This window comes from Taeniopygia guttata, chromosome 37, assembly GCF_048771995.1.
Source record: "Taeniopygia guttata chromosome 37, bTaeGut7.mat, whole genome shotgun sequence".
Lineage (NCBI taxonomy): Eukaryota > Metazoa > Chordata > Aves > Passeriformes > Estrildidae > Taeniopygia > Taeniopygia guttata.
This window is the reverse complement of record NC_133062.1, coordinates 645,564-672,545: the sequence shown is the minus strand read 5'-3', so window position 1 is coordinate 672,545 and position 26,982 is coordinate 645,564. Positions and strand designations below refer to the sequence as shown.

The 26,982-nt window shown below is 38.1% G+C and overlaps 1 protein-coding gene across 1 annotated transcript in view; it reads left to right on the top strand.

The window, feature by feature from the left end:
• Positions 1-26,982, top strand: part of PRKCG (protein kinase C gamma) — a 40,317-nt gene that overhangs the window by 12,807 nt on the left and 528 nt on the right. The window contains exons 6-18 of the mRNA XM_072921590.1: positions 1,486-1,617; positions 4,321-4,477; positions 9,378-9,512; positions 10,454-10,541; positions 11,170-11,199; positions 12,136-12,282; positions 14,674-14,847; positions 15,893-15,984; positions 17,195-17,257; positions 19,436-19,574; positions 20,842-20,922; positions 21,974-22,081; positions 25,067-25,207. Coding sequence (XP_072777691.1) covers positions 1,486-1,617; positions 4,321-4,477; positions 9,378-9,512; positions 10,454-10,541; positions 11,170-11,199; positions 12,136-12,282; positions 14,674-14,847; positions 15,893-15,984; positions 17,195-17,257; positions 19,436-19,574; positions 20,842-20,922; positions 21,974-22,081; positions 25,067-25,207 — 1,487 coding nt within the window. The remainder of the gene's footprint in view (positions 1-1,485; positions 1,618-4,320; positions 4,478-9,377; positions 9,513-10,453; positions 10,542-11,169; positions 11,200-12,135; positions 12,283-14,673; positions 14,848-15,892; positions 15,985-17,194; positions 17,258-19,435; positions 19,575-20,841; positions 20,923-21,973; positions 22,082-25,066; positions 25,208-26,982) is intronic.

The window sequence follows — 26,982 nt, the reverse complement described above, 5'->3', positions numbered from 1 at the left end:
GAATTTGGGGGATTTTTTGGAAGGTTTTTGAAATTTTATGGGGATTTTGGGGGGATTTTTTTTTTTTTGGTTTTTCAAGGGATTTTGGGAATTTTTTGGGAATTTTTGGGGTTTGGGAAAAAAATTTGGGAGGATTTAAAAGGAATTTTTGGAGGAAAAATCCATAAAAAATCCACGAAAAAAATCCATTAAAAAATCCAATTTTTTTGCTTTTTGCGCCTTTTTGACCCCCAAAAACACACCAAAAATTCCCAAAAATTCCCAAAATCCCCAAAATTCCCAAATTTTCCAGGGAGTGACAAAGGAATCCACAATCGCTGCAGTCAGAGGGGATTTTAGGAAAAATGTGCAAAAAATCCATAAAAAATCCGATTTTTTTGTTTTTTGGGCCGTCCTGACCCCAAAAAACTCCCAAAAATTCCAAAAAAATTCCCAAAAATTCCAAAAATTCCCAAAATTCCCAAATTTTCCAGGGAGTGACAAAGGAATCCACAATCGCTGCAGTCAGAGGAGATTTTAGGGAAAAATGTGCAAGAAATCCATGAAAAATCCAATTTTTTTGCTATTTGTGCCGTTCTGACCCCCAAAAACTCCCAAAAAATTCCCAAAAATTCCCAAAAATTCCAGAAATTCCCAAAATTCCCAAATTTCCCAGGCTGTGACACGAGAATTCAGAAACAATGCGTTCACAGGGGGAAAAAAGGCGCAAAAATCCATAAAAAATCAGATTTTTTTGCTTTTTGGGCCGCTCTGACCCCCAAAAACTCCCAAAAAATTCCCAAAAATTCCTAAAAAATTCCCGAAATTCCCGTTTTTTTCCAGGCCGCAAGATGAACGTGCACAAACGCTGCGTGCTGGGGGGAAAATGCGTAAAAAATCCATTAAAAATCCGTTAAAAATCCGATTTTTTTGCTTTTTGCGCCGTTCTGACCCCCAAAAACTCCCCAAAAATTCCCAAAAATTCCCAAATTTCCCTGACTGAGACACAAGAATTCACAAACGATGCATTCACGGGAGGAAAATGCGCAAAAAATCCATTAAAAATCCATAAAAAATCTGATTTTTTTGCTTTTTGCGCCGTTCTGACCCCCAAAAACACCCGAAAAATTCCCAAAAATTCCCAAAAAATTCCCGAAATTCCCAATTTTTTCCAGGCTGCGAGATGAACGTGCACAAACGCTGCGTGCTGGGGGGAAAAATGTGCAAAAAATCCATTAAAAATCCATTAAAAATCCGTTTTTTTTGCTTTTTGCGCCGTTTTGACCTCCAAAACTCCCAAAAATTCCCAAAAAATTCCCAAAATTCCCAAAAATTCCCAAATTTCCCAGGCTGAGACACAAGAATTCACAAACGATGCGTTCACCGGGGAAAAATGTGCAAAAAATCCATAAAAAATCCGATTTTTTTGCTTTTTGCGCCATTCTGACCCCCAAAAACACCCGAAAAATTCCCAAAAATTCCCAAAATTCCCATTTTTTTTTCCAGGCTGCGAGATGAACGTGCACAAACGCTGCGTCCAGAGCGTTCCGAGTCTCTGCGGCGTCGACCACACCGAGAGGAGGGGGCGGCTCCAGATCCGCATCCAGGCGCTGCCCGGGGAGCAGCTCCACGTCACAGGTGCCGAAAATTCCCAAAAAATTCCCAAAAATTCCTCGGGAATCAGCTCGGGAATTCCTGGGAATCATCAGGGAAAAAAAAACCCCGCGAAAATCCGGCCAAAAATGGGGGAAAAATGGGAAAAATCCTGAAAATTTGGCTCAAAATGAAGATGGGAGATCTCAAAATTTCCAGAAATTTCTAAAAATTCCCAAAAATTCCTCGGGAATGAGCTCAGGAATTCCTGGGAATCGTCAGGGAAAAAATCCCGTGAAAATCGGACCCAAAATGGGGGAAAAATGGGAAAGAAAAGGAAAAAAATTGAGAAAATTCGGAAAAATCTGGAAAACTTGGCAAAAAAATTGGGGTTGGAGATGGCAAAAATTTCCAGAAATTTCTAAAAATTCCCAAAAATTCCTCGGGAATGAGCTCAGGAATTCCTGGGAATCGTCAGGGAAAAAAAAACCCGCGAAAATCCGGCCCAAAATGGGGGAAAAATGGGAAAAATACTGAAAATTTGGCACAAAATTAAGCTGGGAGAGCCCAAAATTCCCAAAAATTCCTAAAAATTCCCCAAAATTCCTAAAAATTCCCAAAAATTCCTCGGGAATCAGCTCGGGAATTCTTGGGAATTGTCAGGGGAAAAAAACCCCGTGAAAATCCGGCCCAAAATGGGGGAAAAATGGGAAAAAATCCTGAAAATTTGGGTCAAAAATTCCCAAAAATCACCAGAAATTCCCAGAAAATTCCTAAATTTCCTGAACATTCCCAAAGTTTTTTGGGAATGCCCAAATTCCAAAATTCCTGGATCTTCTCCTAAATAGGCCCCAAAATCCCAATTTTTTTCTTCAAAATTGTGGATTTTTTTCTAAAAATGTCCCAAAAAATGGGATTTTTTTTTCCCAAAATCCTGGAATTTTTTCCTGGAATTCTGGGAATTCCCAGTGGGAGAATCCCAGAACCTGATCCCGAAATTTCTACGATCCCAGATCCCAAAAAAACCCAAAAAATCCCTTTTTTTTCCCATTCTTCTACCGTTTTTCCCATTTTTCCACCGTTTTTCGCCATTTTTTCACCGTTTTTTCCCCAAATTCCTGGAATTTTTTCCTGGAATTCTTGGAATTCCCGGTGGGAGAATCCCAGAACGTGATCCCAAAAAAAACCCCAAAAAATCCCATATTTTTGGCCATTTTCCGCCATTTTTGGCCATTTTTTGACCGTTTTTCGCCGTTTTTTCACCGTTTTTTCCGGGATTTTTTCCCAAATTCCCGGTTTTTTTCCCCAAATTCGCAGTGGGCGAGGCCCGGAACCTGATCCCGATGGATCCCAATGGGCTCTCGGATCCCAAATCCCAAAAATCCCCAAAAATCCTGGTTTTTCCCATTTTTTCAGCCGTTTTTCTCTTTTTTCCACCGTTTTTCGCCATTTTTTCACCGTTTTTCCCCCAAATTCCTGGAATTTTTACCTGGAATTCCGGGAATTCCTGGTGGGAAAATCCCAGAACCTGATCCCGAAATTTCTCTGATCCCAGATCCCAAAACCCCCCAAAAATCCCATTTTTTTCCCATTCTTCCACCATTTTTCCCATTTTTCCCCATTTTTCGCCATTTTTCCACCGTTTTTTCCCCAAATTCCTGGAATTTTTTCCTGGAATTCTGGGAATTCCCAGTGGGAGAATCCCAGAATTTCTCCAATCCCAGATCCCAAAAACCCTCAAAAAATCCCATTTTTTTTCCCATTTCTTGGCCGTTTTTCCCATTTTTTGGCCGTTTTTCCCATTTTCCGACCGTTTTTCCCCAAATTCCTGGAATTTTTTCCTGGAATTTTGGGAATTCCTGGTGGGAAAATCCCAGAACCTGATCCCAAAATCCTTCTGATCCCAGATCCCAAAAACCCCCAAAAATCCCATTTTTTCCCTTTTTTTGGTCATTTTTCCCATTTTTCCACCGTTTTTCGCCATTTTTCCCAAAAATCCTGGAATTTTTTTCTGGAATTCTGGGAATTCCTGGTGGGAAAATCCCAGAACCTGATCCCAAAATCTCTCAGATCCCAGATCTCAAAAACCCCCAAAAATTCCTTTTTTTTGGGCCATTTTTTGGCCGTTTTTGGCCATTCTTTGACCGTTTTTCGCCATTTTTTCACCGTTTTTTCCCAAATTCCCGTTTTTTTTCCCCAAATTCGCAGTGGGCGAGGCCCGGAACCTGATCCCGATGGATCCCAACGGGCTCTCAGATCCCAAATCCCAAAAATCCCCAAAATCCCAATTTCCCCCATTTTTTGGCTGTTTTCCCCCAGTTTTCCACCATTTTTCAGCATTTTTTCACCGTTTTTTCCCAAAATTCCTGGAATTTTTTTCTGGAATTCTGGGAATTCCCAGTGGGAGAATCCCAGAACCTGATCCCAAAATCTCTCAGATCCCAAATCCCAAAAATCTCCAAAAATCCCAATTTTCCCCCATTTTTCCACCGTTTTTCCCATTTTTCCACCATTTTTCGCCATTTTTCCACTGTTTTTTCCCCCAAATTCCTGGAATTTTTACCTGGAATTCTGGGAATTCCCAGTGGGAGAATCCCAGAATTTCTCAGATCCCAGATCCCAAAAACCCCCAAAAATTCCATTTTTTGGGCCATTTTTTGGCCGTTTTTTCACCGTTTTTCGCCGTTTTTTCACCGTTTTTCCCCGGATTTTTTCCCAAATTCCCGTTTTTTTCCCCCAAATCCGCAGTGGGCGAGGCCCGGAACCTGATCCCGATGGATCCCAACGGACTCTCGGATCCGTACGTGAAGCTGAAGTTGATCCCCGACCCCAAAAACGTCTCCAAGCAGAAAACGCGGACGGTGAAAGCGACGCTGAACCCCGTGTGGAACGAGGCCTTCCTCTTGTGAGAAAAATGGGGCAAAAAAGGGCGAAAATGGGAAAAAATCTGCGGGGAAAATATTGGGGGGAACTTGGGAAAAAATTGGGAAAAAATCGGGGAAAAAATGGGGAAAAAACGGTGAAAAAATGGTGAAAAAATGGAGGAAAAATGGTGAAAAAATGGGAATAAAAGGGGAAAAAATGGGGGGGGAAATGGGGAAAAAATAACAGGAAAAATTGGGGAAAAAATAACAGGAAAAAATGGGGGAAAAAAAGGAAAAAAATTTGGAAAAAGAAATAGGAAAAAAAAAGGGAAATAATGGGAAAAAAATCAGGGAAAAAAAACAGGAAAAAAAGGGTGAAGGCGTCGCTGAACCCCGTGTGGAACGAGGCCTTCCTCTTGTGAGAAAAATGGGAAAAAAAACGGGGAAAACGGGAAAAAATCCACGGGGAAAATTGGGGGGAAATTGGGAAAAAATCGGGAAAAAATTAGGGGGAAAATGGTGAAAAAATGGGGAAAAATGGTTGAAAAATGGTAAAAAAATGGTGAAAAAATGGTGAAAAAATGGGAATAAAAGGGGAAAAAATATGGGGGAAATGGGGAAAAAAGAGGGAAAATTGGGGAAAAAATAACAGGAAAAAATGGGGGAAAAAAGGAAAAATTTGGAAAAAGAAATAGGGAAAAAAAAAGGGAAAAAATTGGGAAAAAAATCAGGGAAAAAAAACAGGAAAAAAAGGGTGAAGGTGATGCTGAAGCCCGTGTGGAACGAGGCCTTCCTCTTGTGAGAAAAATGGGGCAAAAAAGGGCGAAAACGGGAAAAAATACACGGGGAAAATTGGGGGAAAATCAGGAAAAAAATCGGGGGAAAATCGGTGAAAAAATGGGGAAAAATGGTTGAAAAATGGAGGAAAAATGGTTAAAAAATGGGAATAAAAGGGGAAAAAATGGGGCAAAAAAAAGGGAAAATTGGGGAAAAAATAACAGGAAAAAATGGGGGAAAAAATGGAAAAAATTTGGAAAAATAAATAGAGAAAAAAAAGGGAAAAAAATCAGGAAAAAAAATCAGGAAAAAAGGGGTGAAGGCGACGCTGAAGCCGGTGTGGAACGAGGCCTTCCTCTTGTGAGAAAAATGGGGCAAAAAACGGGGAAAATGGGAAAAAATCCGCGGGGAAAATTGGGAAAAAATTGGGGAAAAAATCGGGGAAAAAAAGGTGAAAAAACAGTGAAAAAATGGGGGAAAATGGTTGAAAAATGGAGGAAAAACGGTTAAAAAATGGGAATAAAAGGGGAAAAAATGGTGGGAAAAAAGGGAAAATTGGGGAAAAAATAACAGGAAAAAATGGGTGAAAAAAGGAAAAAATTGGGAAAAAGAAATAGGAAAAAAATGGGGAAAAATCGGGAAAATGGAGGAAAAATGGTTTAAAAATGGGGAAAAAATGGTGAAAAAATGGGAATAAAAGGGTAAAAAATGGGGGGAAAAAAGGGGAAATTAAAAGGAAAAAATGGGGGAAAAAAGGAAAAAAATTTGGAAAAAGAAATAGGAAAAAAAAGGGAAATAAAAACAGAAAAAAAAAACCAGGAAAAAAAGGGTGAAGGCGACGCTGAACCCGGTGTGGAACGAGGCCTTCCTCTTGTGAGAAAAATGGGGCAAAAAAGGGCGAAAACGGGAAAAAATCCGCGGGGAAAAACGGGAAAAAATTGGGGGGAAATGGGGAAAAAATTGGGAAAAAATCGGGGAAAAAACGGTGAAAAAATGGAGGAAAAATGGTTAAAAAATGGGAATAAAAGGGGAAAAAATGGGAATAAAAGCAGAATAAAAAGGGAAAAAATGGGGGAAAAAAGGGAAAATTGGGGAATAAATAACAGGAAAAAATGGGGGAAAAAAGGAAAAAATTTGGAAAAAGAAATAGGAAAAAAAAAGGGGAAAAAATGGGAAAAAAAAAAGAGGAAAAAAGGGTGAAGGTGACGCTGAAGCCGGTGTGGAACGAGGCCTTCCTCTTGTGAGAAAAATGGGGCAAAAAAGGGCAAAAACGGGAAAAAATCCATGGGGAAAATTGGGGGAAAATCGGGAAAAAATTGGGGAAAAAATGGTGAAAAAATGGGGAAAAATGGTTGAAAAATGGAGGAAAAATGGTTAAAAAATGGGAATAAAAGGGGGAAAAATATGGGGGAAATGGGGAAAAAATATCAGGAAAAAATGGGTAAAAAAGAGGGAAAATTGGGGAAAAAATAACAGGAAAAAATGGGGGAAAAAAGGAAAAAAATTGGATAAAGAAACAGGAAAAAAAAAGGGAAAAAATTGGGAAAAATCACTAAAAATCCAGGGAAAAATCACGGAAAATCAGGCAAAAAGTTGAGGATATTTTCTGGAATTCCCGAAATTCCCAGATTTTTCCCCAAAATTTCTCCATTTCAGGCTCTTGCGGGGGGTGGAAAATTGGGGGAAAATCCAGGAAAAATTTGGGAAAAATTCAGGGAAAATTTTGGGAAAAATCCTGGGAAAATTTGGAGGAAAATGGGGAAAAAATGCTGAAAAATCAAGAAAAATCGTGGGAAAAATCCAGGAAATTTGGGAAAAATCAGGGAAATTTGGGGGAAAAATCAAGGAAAAATGGGGAAAAATCAGGAAAAAATTGGGGGGGTTTTGGGAAAAAGAGTGAAAAATTCAGGAAAAATTGGGGAAAAATTTGGAATAATTTGGGAAAAATTGGGAAAAAATTGGGAACATTTTGGTGAAAAGTCAGGGAAATATTCGGCAAAAATGGGGGGAAATTGGGAAAAAGTCTGGAAAAATTCAGGGAAAAGTGGGAAGAAATTGGGGAAAATACAGAAAAAGATTGGAAATAATTTGGGAAAAATTGGGAAAATTTAGGAAAAATTTTGGGAAAATGTGGGAAAAATCCTGGGAAAATTGAGGTGAAAAATCAGGGAAATATCTGGGGAAAATGGGGAGGAAATTGGGAAAAATTCCGGAAGAATTTGGGAAAAAATGGGAAGAAATTGGGAATAATTCAGGAAAAAATGGGAAGAAATTGGGGAAAATCCAGAAAAAAAATGGGAATAATTCAGGATAAATTGGGAAAAATTTTGGAGGGAAAATGAGGAAAAATGTAGGGAAAAATATTGGAAAAATGATCAAAAAATGGCGAAAAAATCGCTAAAAATTCAGAAAAAAAGCGGAAAAATCAGGGAAAAATCAGGAAAATTCAGGAAAAATTTGGGAAAATTGGGGGAAAATTTTGGGAAAATTGGGGGGAAATGTGGGGGAAAAATGAGGGAAAAATGAGGAAAAAATGTGGAAAAAATGGGCGAAAAATGACGAAAAAATTGCTAAAAATTCAGGGAAAAATCGGGAAAAAATGGGACAAAGTGCAGGAATTTTTGGGAAATATTGGGAATTTTTGGGATTTTTTTGGAAATTCCCGGAATTCCCAGATTTTTTGGGATTGCAGCCCGCTGCGGCCCGGGGACGCGGAGCGGCGGCTGTCGGTGGAGGTTTGGGACTGGGACCGAACCTCTCGGAACGATTTCATGGGAAAACGGGGAAAAATGGGAAAAATCAGGAAAAAAAAGAGAAAAAATGGAGGAAATTCATAAAAATTTGGAGGATAAATCAGGAAAATTTGGGGGAAAATGCTGAAAAATCAAGAAAAATTCAGGAAATTTGGGAAAAATCAGGGAAAAAAAAGGGGGAAAATGGGGGAAAAATCAGAGAAATTTGGGGGAAAAATCAAGGGGAAAATGGGGGACAATCAGGGGAAAGTTTGGGAGATTTTGGGAAAAATAGTGAAAAATTCAGGAAAAATTGGGGAAGAATTTGGAATAATTCAGGAAAAATTGGGGAAAATTCAGGAGAAAATTCAGGAAAATTTTAGGAAAATCCTAGGAAAATTTAAATGAAAATCAGGGAAAATTTGAGAAAAAATGGGGGAAAATATGGGTAAAATCATGACAAATTCAGGGGAAAAAAAAGGAAAAATCAGGGAAATTCGGGAATAATTTGGAAAAAAGTTGGGAATAATTCAGGAAAATTTTGGGAAAATGTGAGGGGAAAATGAGGGAAAATTGAGGATAAAATGTGGAAAAAATGAGCGAAAAATGGGGAAAAATGGCTTAAAAATGGCTAAAAATTCAGGGAAAAAAGCGGAAAAATCAGGAAAAAAAGGAGAAAATGTTGGGAATTTTTTGGGAAAAGTTGGGAAATTCCCAGAATTCCCAGTTTTTTGTTGGAATTGCAGCCCGCTGCGGCCCGGGGACGCGGAGCGGCGGCTGTCGGTGGAGGTTTGGGACTGGGACCGGACATCCCGGAACGATTTCATGGAAATGGGGAAAAATGGGAAAAATCAGGAAAAAAGAGAAAAAATTGGGGAAATCCAGGAAAAATTTGGGAGAAATTCAGGAAGAAATTGGGAAAAATTTGGGGGAGAAAAATTTGGGAAAAAATGTGGAAAATTGCTAAAAATTCAGGAAAAAAGGATGAAAATTGGGGAAAAATCAGGGAAATTTGGGAAAAATTGGAGAAAATTCAGGAAAAAAACCAGGAAAATTTGGGGAAAATCCTTGGAAAATTTAAGTGAAAATCAAGGAAAATTTGGGAAAAAATTGGGGAAAATAGGGGTAAAATCATGAAAAATTCAGGGAAAAAATCAGAAAAATCAGGGGAAAATTAGGAATATTTGGGGAAAAATTGGGAATAATTCAGGAAAATTTGGAAAAAAATTGGGAATAATTCAGGAAAATTTTGGGAAAATGTGAGGGGAAAATGAGGAAAAATTAAGGGAAAAATATGGAAAAAATGGGGAAAAAATTGCTAAAAATTCAGGGAAAAATCGGGAAAAAATGGGAGAAAGTGCAGGAAATGTTGGGAATTTTTTGGGAATTTTTGGGAATTGCCAGAATTCCCAGATTTTTGTTGGGATTGCAGCCCGCTGCGGCCCGGGGACGCGGAGCGGCGGCTGTCGGTGGAGGTTTGGGACTGGGACCGAACGTCGCGGAACGATTTCATGGGCGCCATGAGCTTCGGCGTGGCCGAGCTGCTCAAGGGACGCGTCGACGGATGGTGAGGGGGGAAATAATGGGATTTTGGGGAAAAATGGGGATTTTGGGAATTTTTGGGGATTTTCTGGGGAAAAAATAGGGATTTGGGGAATTTTTGGGAGGTAAAAATGGGACTTTTGGGAGGAGAAATGGGAATTTTGGGGGGATTTTGGGAGGGAAAAATGGGAATTTTGGGAGGAGAAATGGGAATTTTGGTGATTTTTTGGGGGGTAAAATAGGAGTTTTGGGGGGAAAATGGGAATTTTGGGAATTTTGGGGGGAAATGGAAATTTGGGGGATATTTTGGGAGGTAAAAATGGGAATTTTGGGGGAGAAATGGGAATTTTTGGGTTTTTTTGGGGATTTTGGGGGGGAAAATGGGGATTTTGGGAGAAAATGGGGATTTTGGGGGGGTTTTGAGGCGTAAAAATGGGAATTTTGGGAGGGAAAATGGAATTACGGGAGATAAAAATGAGAATTTTGGGGAAAAAATTGGAATTATGGGGATTTTGTAGGGGGGAAAATGGGAGTTTTGGGGGGAAAATGGGAATTTTGGGGGCGAAAAAATGGGAATTTTGGGGAATTTTAAGAGATTTTGGGGAGGAAATGGGATTTTGGGGGCAAAATGGGGATTTTGGGGGGAAAATGGGAATTTGGGGGATTTTTTGGGAATTTTGGGGGGGAAAATGGGAATTTTGGGGATTTTTGCGGGGGGAAATGGGAATTTGGGGGATTTTTTGGGAATTTTGGGGGGAAAAAATCTGAATTTTGGGGGAGAAAATGGGAATTTTGGGGGTTTTTTGGGAATTTTGGGGGGATTTTTTGGGAATTTTGGGGGATTTTGGGCTGTTTTTCTTGGATTTTTGTGGGAATTTTGGGATTTTTGAAGCAGCTTGGAGGAGCACCTTCTCCAAAATGTCCCAAAATTCCCAAATTTTCCCCCAAAATTCCCCAATTTTTTAGGTTCAAGCTGCTGAACCAGGAGGAAGGAGAATATTACAACGTCCCCGTGGCCGACACCGACGACTGCGGCCTCCGGCCCAAATTCGAGGTTTGGAACCCCAAAATTCCCAAAAACTTCCCCAAAATTTGGAGAAATTCCCAAAATTCCCTGAAAAGGAAAAAAATCCCACCCAGAAATCAAAAAAAATCCAGAAAAAAACCTCCAAGAAACACTAAAAATGGCCCAAAATTTTAAAAAAAATTTTTAAAAATCAGAATTATTCCAAAAAAATTCCAAGGAATTCCCGAAAAATCCAAGAAATTATTAAAATTTATAAAAAGAAAAAATCCTGCCTAGAAATCCTCCAAAAAAACACCAAAAATGCCCCAAAATTCTTAAAAATTCCCCAAAAGTTCTGAGAAATTCCAAAAATTCACAGGAAAGGAAAAAAAATCCCTCCCAGAAATCTGGAAAAAACAAAAAAAACACCCAAAAAATTTTTAAAAATTGAAAAAAATCCAAAATATTCCAAAATAATCCCCCAAAAAAAATTTAAGTCCCAAAAAAATCCTGAAAATTCCTCAAAAATTAAAAAAAATTCCCAGAATATTTCTAAAAAAATTCCAAAAAGCCCCAAAAAATTCCCAAAATCCCCAAATTTTTTTTCTCAAATCCCCAAAATGTCCTCAAGTTCCCAAAAAAATCAGAATTTCTCCCAAATTTTGTATTTTTTCAGGCTTGCAATTATCCGCTGGAGCTCTACGAGGTAAAATTGGGGGAAAAATGGGAAAAAAATCCAAGAAAAATTGGGGGAAATTTGGGATGAAATTGGGATAAAAATAGGGGAAAAAAGGGAAAATTTTGGGGGAAAATGTGGGAAAATTGAGAGGGAAAAATTGGGATAAAATTGGGATGGGAAAAAGGGAAAAATAGGGAAATTTTGGGAGAAAGTGCAAGAAAAATTGGGATGAAAAGAGGGGGAAAATGGGGAAAAATGGGGGAAAAGTGCAGGAAAGAGGCAGAAAAACATGGGGAAAATGGGAAAAATTTGGGAAAATAGGAAAAATGGAAGAAAAATTGGGAAAAAAGTAAAAACTGGAAAAAATGAGGGGAAAATGGGAAAAAATGGGGAATATGGGGGGAAAGTGCAGGAAAAAGGCAGAAAAAATGGGAAAAATGGGAAATTTCAGGAAAACGCAAAAAACAAGGAAAAATTGGGAAAAAATGGGGGGAAAATGGAGAAAATTTGGGAAAATTGGGGGGGAAATGGGGAAAACGGGGGAAAAGGGCAGGAAAATTGGGGAAAATGGGAAAAATTTGGGAAAACTGGAAAATTTAGAAAATACAGAAAAAAAGGAAAAATTAGGAAAAAATGGGAGAAAAATGTAAGAAAAATTGGAAAGAAATGGGGGGAAAATGCGGGGAAAGTACAGGAAAAAGGCAGAAAAAATGGGGAAAATGGGAAAATTTGGAAAAATGGGAAAAAATAGGGAAAAAATGGGGGGGAAAAGGGAAAAAATGGGAGAAAAATGGGAAAAAATTGGGGGGAAAATGGGAGAAAAATGGGAATAATTGGGGGAAAAATGGGGGAAAATTGGGGAAAAATTGGATAAAAATGGAGAAAATGTAGGAAAATGGAAAAAATGTAAAAAAATGGGAAAATTGTTGAAAAAATTGAATTTTTTGCATTTTTTGCCTGCAGAAAGTGCGTCGGGGGCCCGGCCCCTCCCCCAGCCCCTCCCCCCTCCCCTCCCCCAGCGAGGCCAAGCGGAGCCTCCCCGGCAGCGGCCGCTCCCAGCTCGGGGACTTCAACTTCCTGATGGTGCTGGGCAAGGGCAGCTTCGGCAAGGTCAGATTCCCGAAATTCCCAAAATTCGGGAATTCCCAAAAAAAATCCGGGGAAAAACGGTGAAAAAATGGCGAAAAACGGTCAAAAAATGGCTGAAAAATGGGAAAAACGGTCCAAAAATGGCCCCAAAAAGAGGCAAAATCAAGCCAAAAATCATCTGGGGGTGGTGAGATCCAAAATTTGGGAATTCCCAAAAAAAATCCGGAGAAAATCAGTGAAAAAATGGCGGAAAACGGTCAAAAAATGGCCGAGAAACGGTCAAAAATGGGGGAAAAGTGACCAAAAATGCCCCAAAATCAGCCCAAAATTTATCTGGGGGAGGTGAGATCCAGAATTCCCTAAAATTCCCAAAAAAATTTGAGAATTCTGAAAAAAATCCAGGAAAATCAGCCAAAAAATGGGGAGAAAATTGTGGAAAATGGCCCAAAATGGCCTCAAAAAGAACCAAATTCCAAAAGTTCTCCCAAAAATTCCCCAAAAATTCCCAAAAATCGGAAATAATTTGGGAAATATTTAAATTGTTAAATAGCACCAAAACTCATGAAAATAGAGTAAAAATAATCGAAAAAATCAGAAAAAACCAAAAAAAATCAGGAAAAATTCCTAAGAATTCCCAAAAAATTCCCAAAAAATTCCCAAAAATCGGAAATTATTTGGGAAACACTTGAGATTGTTAAATAGCACCAAAACCCATGAAAATAGAGTAAAAATAATAAAAAAAATCAAAAAAAATCATAAAAAATTAAAAAAAAATCAGAAAAAAAATGGGAAAAAAACGGAAAAAAATTCCTTAAAAACCGGGAAAAATTCCCAAAAAAATCTGGGATCTTTCGGAATGTTCCGTCAGGTGATGCTGGCGGAGCGTCGGGACTCGGCCGAGCTCTTCGCCATCAAGATCCTGAAGAAGGACGTGGTGGTCCCAAATATCCCAGAAAAATGGGAAAAAAATCCCAAAAAATTCCTAAAAAAATGGGGAAAATTCCCAAAAAATTCCCAAAAATTTGATGTCGTTTGGGAAATACTTAAGATTGTTAAATAGCACCAAAACCCGCGGAAACAGAGTAAAAATAATCCAAAAAAATCATAAAAAATTGGAAAAAAATCGAAAAAAATGGGGAAAAAATTCCAAAAAATTCCCAAAAATTCCCAAAAAATTCCCAAAAATCGGAAATCGTTTGGGAAATACTTAAATTGTTAAATAGCACCAAAACCCGTTCAAATGGAGTAAAAATAATCAAAAAAATCATTAAAAATCGCAAAGAAATGGGAAAAAACGGGAAAAAATCCCAAAAAAGGGGGAAAATTCCCAAAAAATTCCCCAAAATTGGAAATCATTTGGGAAGTACTTAGATTGTTAAATAGCACCAAAGGTCATGAAAATAGAGTAAAAATAGTCCAAAAAAATCAGAAAAAATCAGAAAAAATGGGAAAAAATTCCTAAAAATTCCCAAAAAATCCCAAAAAATTCCCAAAAATTCCCAAAAAATTCCCAAAAAATTCCCAAAAATTGGAAATCGTTTGGGAAATACTTATATTAATAAATAGCACCAGAACCCGTGCAAATGAGGTAAAAATAATTTTAAAAAAATCATAAAAAATCACAAAAAATCAAAAAAAAAAAGGGAAAAACCGGAAAACACTTCTGGAAAAAATGGGAAAAAAATTCCCAAAAAACCGCGGAATTTTCCGGAATGTTCCTTCAGGTGATGCTGGCGGAGCGTCGGGACTCGGCCGAGCTCTTCGCCATCAAGATCCTGAAGAAGGACGTGGTGGTGCCCCAAAAATCCCGGAAAAATGGGAAAAAATTCTGAAAAAAATCCTAAAAAAATTCCCAAAAATTCCCAAAAAATTTCCAAAAATTGGAAATCACTTGGGAAGTACTTAAATCGTTAAATAGCACCAAAACCCGTCCAAATATAGTGAAAATAATAAAAAAAGAACATAAAAAATCGGAAAAAAATCGAAAAAAATAGAAAAAAATTCCTAAAAAAATGGGGAAAATTCCCAAAAAAATTCCCAAATATCGGATATTGTTTGGGAAATACTTAAGATTGTTAAATAGTGCCAAAACCCATGAAAACAGAGTAAAAAAAATCGAAAAAATCATTAAAAATGGCAAAAAAAAGGGAAAAAATCAGGAAAAAATTCCTAAAAAATCGAGGAAAATTCCCAAAAAATCCAAAAAAATTCCAAAAAATTGGAAATCGTTTGGGAAATACTTAAGATTGTTAAATAGCACCAAAAGCCATGAAAATAGAGTTAAAACAATTGAAAAAAATCGAAAAAAATCATAAAAAATCAAGAAAAAAGTGGAAAAAAATGGGATAAAATTCCTACAAAACCGGGAAAAATTCCCAGAAAAATCTGGGATCTTTCGGAATTTTCCGTCAGGTGATGCTGGCGGAGCGTCGGGACTCGGCCGAGCTCTTCGCCATCAAGATCCTGAAGAAGGACGTGGTGGTGCAGGACGACGACGCCGCCTCCACCATGGTGGAGAGGAGGGTCCTGGCCCTGGGACCCCGCCCCCACTTCCTCACCCACCTGCACTCCACCTTCCAGACCCCCGTGAGATACTGGGATTAACTGGGAGCAACTGGGAATAGACTGGGAATAAACTGGGAGGGACTGGGAGGGACTGGGAGCAACTGGGATGGACTGGGAGTCAATGGAACTCAACGGGAACCAATGGAAGGGGAGATTTGGGGTGGACTGGGATGGACTGGGAGCTACTGGGAAGGGACTGGAACAGACTGGGAGCAAGTGGGATGGACTGGGATAAACTGGGAGTCAACTGGGAGCGACTGGGATGGACTGGGAGTCAATGGGAACCAATGGGAGCCAATAGGAGCCAATGGAAGGGGAGATTTGGGGTGGACTGGGATGGACTGGGATGGACTGGGAGGGACTGGGAGAGGATTCGGACAGACTGGGATGGACTGGGAATAAACTGGGAGGGACTGGGATAGACTGGGAGTCAACCGGAACCAATGGGAGCCAATGGGAGCCAATGGAAGGGGAGATTTGGGGCACTGGGAATGGGAACTGGGACTTACTGGGATGGACTGGGATGAACTGGGAGTGACTGGGATGGACTGGGAATAAACTGGGAGGGACTGGGATGGACTGGGAGAGGATTCGAGGGGACTGGGATGGACTGGGAGTTACTGGGAGCAAGTGGGATGGACTGGGAATAAACTGGGAGTGACTGGGATGGACTTGGGATGGACTGGGAGCAACTGGGATGAACTGGGAGTAACTGGGATGAACTGGGAGTAACTGGGAGCAACTGGAAGCCAATGGAAGGGGAGATTTGGGGCACTGGGAATGGGAACTGGGACTTACTGGGATGGACTGGGAGGGACTGGGATGAACTGGGAAATACTGGGATGAACTGGGAGTTACTGGGATGAACTGGGAGTAACTGGGAGCAACTGGGATGAACTGGGAGCAAATGGAAGAGGAGATTTGGGTTATACTGGAAGAGCAAACTGGGAGCAAACTGACCCAAACCAGTCAGAACCAGTCCAAACTGGTCCAAACCAGTCCAAACTGGTTTAAACTGGTCCAAACTGGTTCAAACTGGTTTAAACTGGTCCAAACTGGGCGGCAGGACCGGCTGTACTTCGTCATGGAGTACGTCACCGGCGGCGACCTCATGTACCACATCCAACAGGTCGGCAAGTTCAAGGAGCCCCACGCGGCGTGAGTCGGCCAAAATTCCCGGAATTCCGCCCAAAAGATTCCCGGGAATTCCGGGAATTCCTCGGGAGGAGGCGGGAATGGGAAATTCCCAAAAAAATCCCGGGAAAAACGGGGAAAATATGGGAAAAATCCAAGAAAAACCCATGAAAATGCCTCAAAATTCAGCCCAAAATTTGCTTAAAGAACCCAAAATTCCCGGAATTCCACCCAAAATATTCCCGGGAATTCCGGGAATTAGGCGGGAGGAGGCGGGAGAGGGAAATTCCGGAAAAAATCCCGGGAAAATCGGGGAAAATATGGGAAAAATCCAAGAAAAAAACATGAAAATGCCTCAAAATTCAGCACCAAATTTGCTTAAAGACACCAAAATTCCAGGAATTGTCCCCAAAATATTCCCGGGAATAACGGGAATTCCTCGGGAGAAGATGGGAATGGGAAATTCCAGAAAAATTCCCAAGAAAATTGGGAAAAATCCAAGAAAATCCAATTAAAATCCATGAAAATGCCTCAAAATTCCTCCCCAAAAATATTCCCCAAAATTCTGTGAATTTTCCCAATATTTTCCCCAAATTATTCCCAAATTTCTCAATTTTCCCCAATTTTTCTGATTTTCCCTCAATTTTCCCAAATTTTTCCCAAATTTTCCCAATTTTCCTTTGATTTTTCCCAATTTATACAAAATTTTCCCCATTTCTCATATTTTTCCCCAATTTTCCATCAAAAATTTTTCCCAAATTTTCCCAGATTTTCCCATTATTTTCCAATTTACAAATTTTTAATATTTTTCCCAATTTTCTCCAAACTTTTTTCAATCTCCCAAATTTTCCTTTGATTTTTCCCAATTTTTTCCAATTTTCTCTTGATTTTTCCCAATTTACTCAAAATGTTCCAAATTTCTCACGATTTTTCCCAAATTTCCACCGAGTCTTTCCCCAAATTTCCCCAATTTTCCTTTTTTTTTCAAATCTCCCCAATTTTTCACAATTTTCCCATTTTTTCCCAATTTTCCCCAATTTTTCCCCAATTTTTCATTTTTTCCCCAAATTTTTCCCAATATTTCCCCTTTTTTTCCCCCATTTTTCCCCATTTATCCCTGTTTTTTTTTTAATTTTCCCCATTTTTTATAATTTTCTTTATTTTCCCCCAAATTTTCCCAATTTTTTCCCAATTTGTCCCAAATTTTTTCAAAAAATTTCCCATTTTTTTCCAGGTTTTACGCAGCCGAAATCGCCATCGGTCTCTTCTTCCTGCACAACCGAGGGATCATCTACAGGTGAGGTGCCCAAAAAATTCCCAAAAATTCCCAAAAAATTCCCAAAAATCCTTTTCTAAAATCAAAAAAATCCCATCAAAATCCCAAAAAAAATCCCAAAATTCCCAGAAAAACTTCCAAAAAATTTGGAAAAAATTCCCTAAAAATTCCCAAAAAATTCCCAAAAAATTCCCAGAAAAATTCCCAAAACTTTCTTGGACAATTGAAAAACAAACAAACAAAACAACCCAAAAATTTGGAAAAAATTCCAAAATAATTCCAAAAGAATTCAAAAAAGTTTCCCAAAAATTCCCAATTTTTTTGGGGAAATATTCCCAAATTTTACCTGGAAAATTAAAAAAAAATAAAAAAAAACCCCAAAATATTCAATAAAAATCACCAAAAAATGAATAAAAAACAAAAAAAAAATCGGAAAAAATTCAGAAAAAATTCCCACAAAATTCCCACAAAATATTCCCAAAAAATTCCTAGAAAAATTCCCAAAACTATCTTGGAAAAATGAAAACAAATAAAGAAAAAATCAAAATATTTAATAAAAAATCACTAAAAAAAGCCAAAAAAATCCCGAAAATTTTGAAAAATTCCCAAAAATTCCCCAAAAATTCTCAAAAAATTCCCAAAAAATTCTCAAAATATTCCCAAAAAATTCCCAGAGAAATTCCTAAAAGTACCTGGAGAACTGAAAAAAAAATCAAGAAAAAAATCAAAATATTCCATAAAAAAATCACAAAAAAACCCCAAAACAACCCCAAAAAATTCCCAAAATCCCAAAAATTCCCAAAAAATTCCCAAACTTCCCAAAATTCCCAAAATTCCGTCATTCCAGGGACCTGAAGCTGGACAACGTGATGCCCGAAGAAATCCCCCAAATCCACAAAAATCCCCAAAAAATCCCCCAAAAATCCCAAAATTCCCAGAAGAAAAATAAAAAAAAAATTCCAAAAAATTAGGAAAAAATTCCCAATAAATTCCCCAAAAATTTGGAAAATATTCCCAGAAGAATTTACAAAACCTACCTGGAAAATTGAAAAAAAAAAGAAGAAAAATTCAAAATATTCAACAAAAAATCACTAAATAAATGAAAAAAACCCAAAAAAATGCCCAAAAAATTCCCAAAAATTCCCAAAAAATTCCCAAAATTCCCATAAATTCCCGAAAATTCCCCAAAATTCCAGGGACCTGAAGCTGGACAACGTGATGCCCAAAGAATTCCTCTCAAACCAACAAAAATCCCCCAAAAATCCCAAAATTCCCAGAAAAACACCCAAAAAATTTGGAAAAAATTCCAAAAAAAATCCCAAAAAATTCCCAAAATCTTCCAAAAAAATTCCCAGAAAAATTCCTAAAACTTACCTCGATAATTGAAAAAACAAACTGAAAATATTCAATAAAAATCGCAAAAAAAAGAATAAAAAACCCAAAAAATTCAGAAAAAATTCCCCAAAATTCCAAAAAAAAATCCCAAAAAATTCCCAAAACATTCCCAAAAAATTCGGAAAACATTCTCAGAAGAATTTACAAAACTTACTTAGAAAATTGAAAAAAAAATCAAGAAAAAATCAAAATATTCAATAAAAAAATCACCCGAAAAATGGAAAAAACCCCAAAAAAATTCCCCCAAAATTCCCAAAATCCCAAAAATTCCCAAAAAATTCCCAAAATTCCCCAAAATTCCAAGGACCTGAAGCTGGACAACGTGATGCCCAAATAAATCCCTCCAAATCAGAAAAAATCCTCAAAAAAAATCCCTAAAAATTTCCAGAAAAATTAAAAAAAAATTTGGAAAAAAATCCAAAGAAATTCCCAAAAATTCCTAGAAAAATTCCCAAAACTCATCTGGAAAATTGGAAAAAAAAATCAAAATATTCAATAAAAAATCACCAAAACAAAGAATAAAAACCCCAAAAAATTCGGAAAAAAATCCCAAAAAATTCCCAAAAACTTCCCAAAAACTTCCCAAAAAATTCCCAGAAAAATACCCCAAAGTTATCTGGAAAATTTATTTAAAAAATCAAGAAAAAAATCAAAATATTCAATAAAAAATCACTAAAAAAATGGAAAAAAACCAAAAAAATGCCCAAAAAATTCCCAATAATTCCCAAAAATTCCCAAAAATTTCACCAAACATTCCCAAACTTCCCAAAAATCCCAAAAATTCCCAAAATTCCGTGATTCCAGGGACCTGAAGCTGGACAACGTGATGCTGGACGCGCAGGGCCACGTGAAGATCACGGATTTCGGGATGTGCAAAGAGAACATCGGCCCCGGCGGCAGCACCAGAACCTTCTGCGGGACCCCCGACTACATCGCCCCCGAGGTCGGAATTCCCAAAATTCCCGGAATTCACGAAATTCCCAAAATTTTTGGGGGTTCTGGGAAAAAACCGCACGAAAAACGGGTGAAAAATGGTGAAAAAACGGGGGAAAACGGCGAAAAAACGGGGAAAAAATCCGATTTTTAGGGGGTTTTGGGGGATTTTTTGAGGATTTTTGGGGGGATTTTTGGGGATTTTTTGGAATTCCTGAAATTCCCGGAATTCCCAAAATTCCCAAAAATTCTGGGAATTCTGGGAAAAAATCGCGTGGAAAATGGCAAAAAAACGGGGAAAAAAATGGAATTTTTGGGGGGATTTTGGGGATTTTTTCAGGATTTTTGTGGGGATTTTTGGGGATTCCCAAAATTCCTGAAAAGCCGGGAAAAATCCATGAAAAAACTGCCAAAAAATGGGGAAAATTGGGGAAAAAATTGGCCTTTTTTAGGCATTTTTGACGATTTTTTGGGGATTTTCTGGGGTTTTTTGGGAATTCTGAAAATCCGGGAAAAATCCAATAAAAAAATGTTGAAAAATGGGGGAAAATTGGGAAAAATTTGACATTTTTTAGGCGTTTTTGGCGATTTTTTGGGAATTCCCAAAATTCCTGAAAATCCAGGAAAAATCATGGAAAAACTGCCAAAAAATGGGGGGAAATTGGGAAAATTTTGAATTTTTTTAAGGATTTTTGGCGAGTTTTTGGTGATTTTTTTGGGTTTTTTTTGGGAATTCCCGAAAATCAAAAAATTATGGGGAAAATCCAGGAAAAATGGGGGGAAAAAATGGGAAAAAAATGGAAAAATCGGATTTTTTGGGGGAATTTTTTGTGATTTTTGGGGGTCTTTCCTTGGGGTTTTGTAGGGATTTTTTGGGAATATTTTGAAGGGTTTTTTTCCCAATATTTTGGGTGGTTTTTGGGAATACCCAAAATTCCCAGAATTCCCAAAAATCTGGGGGGGAAAAAAAAGGATAAAAAAAATGGGGAAAAACAGGGAAAAAATCAGGAAAAATGGGATTTTTGGGGGGGATTTTTTGGGGGATTTTTTGAGGATTTTTGGTGCCGTTTTTGGAAATCCCAAAAATTCCCAAAAATTCCCAAAAATCTTGGGGGGGGAAAAAATGGAAAAAAATCATCAAAAAATGGGGGAAAAATGGGATTTTTTGAGGGTTTTTGGGGCGATTTTGGCGGGGTTTTTTTGGGAATTTCGGGGGAATTTTGGGAATTTGGGAATTTTGGGAATTTTTGGGAATTTTGGGCTGGGAATTTTGGCAGATCATCGCGTATCAGCCCTACGGGAAGTCGGTGGATTGGTGGTCCTACGGCGTTCTGCTCTACGAGATGCTCGCCGGGCAGGTCGGAATTTGGGGAATTTTTGGGAATTTTGGGGATTTTTGGGGGATTTTGGGGATTTTTGGGAATTTTTGGGGAATTTGGGGGGATCTAGGCAGAAATTTGGGGAAAATTTGGGGGAAAAATGGGGATTTTGGGGGAAAATGGAGATTTTTGGGGATTTTTTTGAGAATTTTAGAGGGATTTGGGGGGAATTTTGGGGAATTTTTTTGGGAATTTTGGGGGGAATTTTTGGGAATTTTGGGAGAATTTTGGGGATTTTGGGGGGAATTTTGGGGATTTTTTGGGATTTTTTGGGGTTTTTGGGGAACTTGGGGGGATTTAGGTGGAATTTGGGGGAAATTTGAGGGAAAATGGGGATTTTTTTTAATTTTAGGGGATTTGGGAATATTTTGGGGATATTTTGGGTGCAATTCCGGAATATTTTGGGGATATTTTAGGGATATTTTGGGAATATTTTGGGGATAATTGAGGAATATTTTGGGACTATTTGGGGATATTTTGGGAATAATTATGGAATATTTTGGGGATAATTCAGGAATATTTTGGGGATGTTTTAGGGATATTTTAGGGATATTTTGTGGATAATAATGGAATAATTTGGGGATATTTTGGGAATGTTTTGGCAATATTTTGTGAATAATTGAGGAATATTTTGGGGCATTTTGGGGATATTTTGGGAATAATTTAGGAATAATTTGGGGATAATTCGGGGATATTTTGGGGATATTTTTAGGAATATTTTGGGGATATTTGGGGGATATTTTGGGGTAATTTTGGGGATAATTCAGTAATATTTTGGGGTTGTTTGGGGAGTATTTCGGGGTAATTTTGGGGATATTTTGGGGCTATTTTGGGGATATTTTAGTGATATTTTGGGGATATTTTGGGGAAATTTTGGGCTTCTTTTGGGGCTATTTTTGGGGATAATTCAGGAATATTTTGGGGTGATTTGGGGGATATTTTAGGGATATTTTAGTGTTATTTTGGGGATAATTATGGGATATTTTGTGGTGATTTTGGGGTAATTTTGGGCGTTTTTTGACGTCCGCAGCCCCCGTTTGACGGCGAGGACGAGGACGAGCTCTTCCAGTCCATCCTGGAGCAGACGGTGACGTACCCCAAAGCGCTGTCCCGAGAGGCCGTGGCCATCTGCAAGGGGGTGAGAGCCAAAAAATTCCCAAAAATTCCCAAAATTCCCAAAATCCACAAAAAATTCACAAAAATCCAAAAAAAAATCGCAAAAAAACGCCAAAAAAATGGCCAAAATGGCCCAAAAAACCTCCAAAAACGCCAAAAAATTCTGGAAAAATTCGAAAAAAATTCAAAACATGTCACAAAAAATTCCAGAAAAATTTAAAATAAAATTCCCAAAAATTTCATGGAAAAAAATATTTTTAAAAAATAAAAAAATCCCAAAAAATCACCAAAAATTCCCCCAAAAAGAAAAATCGCGGTGACGTACCCCAAGGCGCTGTCCCGCGAGGCCGTGGCCATCTGCAAGGGGGTGAGAGCCAAAAAATTCCAAAAAATTCCCAAAATTCCCAAAATCCAGCGAGTCCCAAAAAAAATCCCAAAAAAATCCGCAAAAAAACGCCGAAAAAATGACCAAAATGGCCCAAAAAACCTCCGAAAATGCCAAAAAAAATCTGGATAAATTTGAAAAAAATTCAAAAAATTTCACGAAAAATTCCAGAAAAATTTAAAATAAAATTCCCAAAAAAATTAATGAAAAAAATATTTTTAAAGAATAAAAAATCACCAAAAATTCCCCCAAAAAGAAAAATCGCTGTGTTGTACCCCCAAGGTGCTGTCCCGAGAGGCCGTGGCCATCTGCAAGGGGGTGAGAGCCAAAAAATTCCCAAAAATTCCCAAAATTCCCAAAATCCAGCGAGTCCCAAAAAAAATCAAAAAAAAATCAGCAAAAAAAAAACGAAAAAGGGACAAAATGGCCCAAAAAACCTCCAAAAATTCCGGAAAAATTCAACTAAAAAATAGAAAAAATGTCACAAAAAAATCCAGAAAAATTTAAAATAAAATTCCCAAAAAATTCATGAAAAAAAAAATTTTAAAAAATAAAAAAATCCCAAAAAATCACCAAAAATTCCCCCAAAAAATAAAATTGTGGTGTTGTACCCCAAAGCGCTGTCCCGAGAGGCCGTGGCCATCTGCAAGGGGGTGAGAGCCAAAAAATTCCCAAAAATTCCCAAAATTCCCAAAATCCAGCGAGTCCCAAAAAAAATCCAAAAAAAACCCGCAAAAAAAAACCAAAAAAATGACCAAAATGGCCCAAAAAAACCTCCGAAAATGCCAAAAAAATCTGGATAAATTTGAAAAAAATTCAAAAAATGTCACGAAAAATTCCCGAAAAATTTAAAATAAAATTCCCAAAAAATTCATGAAAAAAATATTTTTAAAGAATAAAAAAATCCCAAAAAATCACCAAAAATTCCCCCAAAAAGAAAAATTGCGGTGTTGTACCCCAAAGCGCTGTCCCGAGAGGCCGTGGCCATCTGCAAGGGGGTGAGAGCCAAAAAATTCCCAAAAATTCCCAAAATTCCCAAAATTCAGCGAGTCCCAAAAAAAATCCAAAAAAAATCCACAAAAAAACGCCGAAGAAATGACAAAAATGGCCCAAAAAACCTCCAAAAACGCCCAAAAATTCTGGAAAAATTCGAAAAAAATTTTAAAAATGTCACGAAAAATTTCAGAAAAATTTAAAATAAAATTCCCAAAATTATTGGGGAAAAATTCCTAAAAATACCCAAAAAAATCACCAAAAATTCCCAAAAAATTACCAAAAATTCCAAAAAAAGCCCGGTGTTTTACCACGAGGCTGTGGCCATCTGCAAAGGGGTGAGAGCCAAAGAATTCCCAAAAATTCCCAAAATTCCCAAAATCCAGCAAGTCCCAAAAAAAATCCAAAAAAAATCCGCAAAAAAACGCCGAAAAAATGACCAAAAAGGTCCAAAAAACCTCCAAAAAAGCCCCAAAATTCAGGAAAAATTCAAATAAAAAATAGAAAAAATGTTACGAAAATTTCCAGAAAAATTTAAAATAAAATTTTAAAAAAATTCATGAAAAAAAATATTTTTAAAGAATAAAAAAAATCCCAAAAAATCACCAAAAATTCCCCCAAAAAGAAAAATCGCGGTGTTGTACCCCCAAGGCGCTGTCCCGCGAGGCCGTGGCCATCTGCAAGGGGGTGAGAGCCAAAAAATTCCCAAAAATTCCCAAAATTCCCAAAATCCAGCGATTCCCAAAAAAAATCCCAAAAAAATCCGCAAAAAAACGCCGAAAAAATGACAAAAAAGGCTCAAAAAACGTCCAAAAATGCCCCAAAATTCCGGAAAAATTCAAATAAAAAATAGAAAAAATGTTACGAAAATTTCCAGAAAAATTTAAAATAAAATTTTAAAAAAATTCATGAAAAAAAATATTTTTAAAGAATAAAAAAAATCCCAAAAAATCACCAAAAATTCCCCCAAAAAGAAAAATCGCGGTGTTGTACCCCCAAGGCGCTGTCCCGCGAGGCCGTGGCCATCTGCAAGGGGGTGAGAGCCAAAACATTCCCTAAAATTCCCAAAATTCCCAAAATCCAGCGAATCCCAAAAAAAATCCACAAAAAATCCGCCAAAAAACCCCGAAAAAATGACAAAAAAGGCTCAAAAAACCTCCAAAAACGCCCCAAAAGTCTGGAAAATTTTGAAAAAAATTCAAAAAATGTCACGAAAAATTCCAGAAAAATTTAATGTCAAATTCCCAAAATTATTGGGAAAAAATTCCTAAAAATACCAAAAAAAATCACCAAAAATTCCCAAAAAACTCTCCCCAAAAAAAACCTTTAAAAATTCCATTTTTAGGGTTAATTTTTACCCCTTTTTTTCCGCCGTTTTCCCATTTTTCCTCTGATTTCCTGGCGGGTTTTTTTTTACTTTTTCCGGGAATTTGGGGAATTTTCAGAAATTTGGGAATTCTGAGCTGAATTTTTTGGGAATTTCCTTCTCCCAGACCCATTTTTAGTCTTAATTTTGCCCCTTTTTTACCCCTTTTTTTCTGCCGTTTTCCCATTTTTCCTCCGATTTCCGCGCGGTTTTTTTTGTTTTTCCGGGAATTTGGGGAAATTTGGGAATTTTTCCCTCGGCAGTTCCTGACCAAGCACCCCGGGAAGCGGCTGGGGGCCGGTCCTGGGGGGGAACAGGAGGTTCGGGGTCACCCCTTCTTCCGCCGGACGGACTGGGAGCGGCTGGAGCGGCTGGAGGTGCCGCCCCCCTTCACCCCCCGCCCGGTGAGTGACCCCAAAAATGGCCAAAATCACCCCAAAAATAGCCCCAGAATATCCCCAGAATATCCCCAAAAAGAACTGAAAATATCCCCAGAAATACCCCCAAAATAACCCAAAATAGCCCCAAAATAACTCAAAATATCCACAAAAATAGCCCCAGAATATCCCCAAAATCACCCCAAAAATTGCCCCAGAATATCCCCAAAATATCCCAAAAATATCCCCAGAATATCACCAAAAAGAACCCAAAATATCCCCAAAATCAGCCCAAGAATATCCCCAGAATATCCCCAAAAATAGCCCCGGAATATCCCCAAATAGCCCCAAAAATATCCCCAAAATATCCCCAAAATAGCCACAAAATCACCCCCAAAATAGCCCTAGAATATCACCAAAATCACCCCAAAAATAGCCCCGGAATAGCCCCAAAAATAGCCAAAAATATCCCTAAAATTAACCCAAAATGGCCCCAAAAATAGCCCCAAAATATCCCCAGAAATAACCCAAAATAGCCCCCCTTCCCCCCCCCGCCCGGTGAGTGACCCCCAAAAACCCCAAAAATGGCCAAAATCACCCCAAAAATAGCCCTGGAATATCCCCAAAATCACCCCAAAAATAGCCCCAGAAGATCCCCCAAATCACCCCAAAAATAGCCACAAAATATCCCCAAAATCTGCCCAAAAATAGCCCCAGAAGAACCCCAAAATCAGCCCAAAAATAGCCACAAAATATCCCCAAAATCAGCCCCAAAATAGCCCCAGAATAGCCCCAGAATAGCCCCAAAATAGCCCCAAAATCACCCCAAAAATAGCCCCAGAATATCCCCAAAAAATCCCCAAAATATCCCCAGAAATACCCCAAAATAGCCCCAAAGAAACTGGAAATCCACCCCAAAATAGCCCCAAAATATCCCCAAAATATCCCAAATTTTCCCCAGAATTCCCCCTAAAAATCCCGAAAATTCCAAACTTTTCACCTAAAACTCCCCCCAAAATCCCCCCTAAAAATCCCAAAAATCCCCAAATTTTCATCTAAAATTCCCCCTAAAAATCCAAAAAAAATCCCAAATTCTCCCCTAAAATTCCCCCTAATTTCCCCCTAAAAATCCCCAAAATTCCAAAATTTTCGCCTAAAACTCCCCCCAAAATGCCTCCAAAATCCCCAATTTGCCGCAAATTTTCCCCTCAAAATTCCCCCTTAAAAATCCCCAAAATTCCAAAATTTTCACCTAAAACTCCCCCCAAAATCCCCCCTAAAAATCCCAAAAATCCCCAAATTTTCATCTAAAATTCCCCCTAAAAATCCAAAAAAAATCCCAAATTCTCCCCTAAAATTCCCCCTAATTTCCCCCTAAAAATCCCCAAAATTCCAAAATTTTCGCCTAAAACTCCCCCCAAAATGCCTCCAAAATCCCCAATTTGCCGCAAATTTTCCCCTAAAATTCCCCCTAAATATCCCAAAAATATCCTGAATTTTCCCCTAAAACCTCCCCCAATATCCCATATTTTCCCCAAAAACCCCCAAAATTCCAAAATTTTCGCCTAAAATTCCCCCCAAAATCCCAAATTTGTCCCAAATTTTCCCCTAAAAATTTCCCCGTAAAAATCCCAAAATCCTGAATTTTCCCCAAAATTCCCCCCTAAAAATCCCCAAATTTTCCTCTAAAATTCGCCCTAAAAATATGCTGAATTTTCCCCTAAAAATTCCCCCAAAATTCCCCCCTAAAAATCCCCAAAATTCCAAAATTTTCCCCTAAAAATTCCCCCAAAATCCCCCCA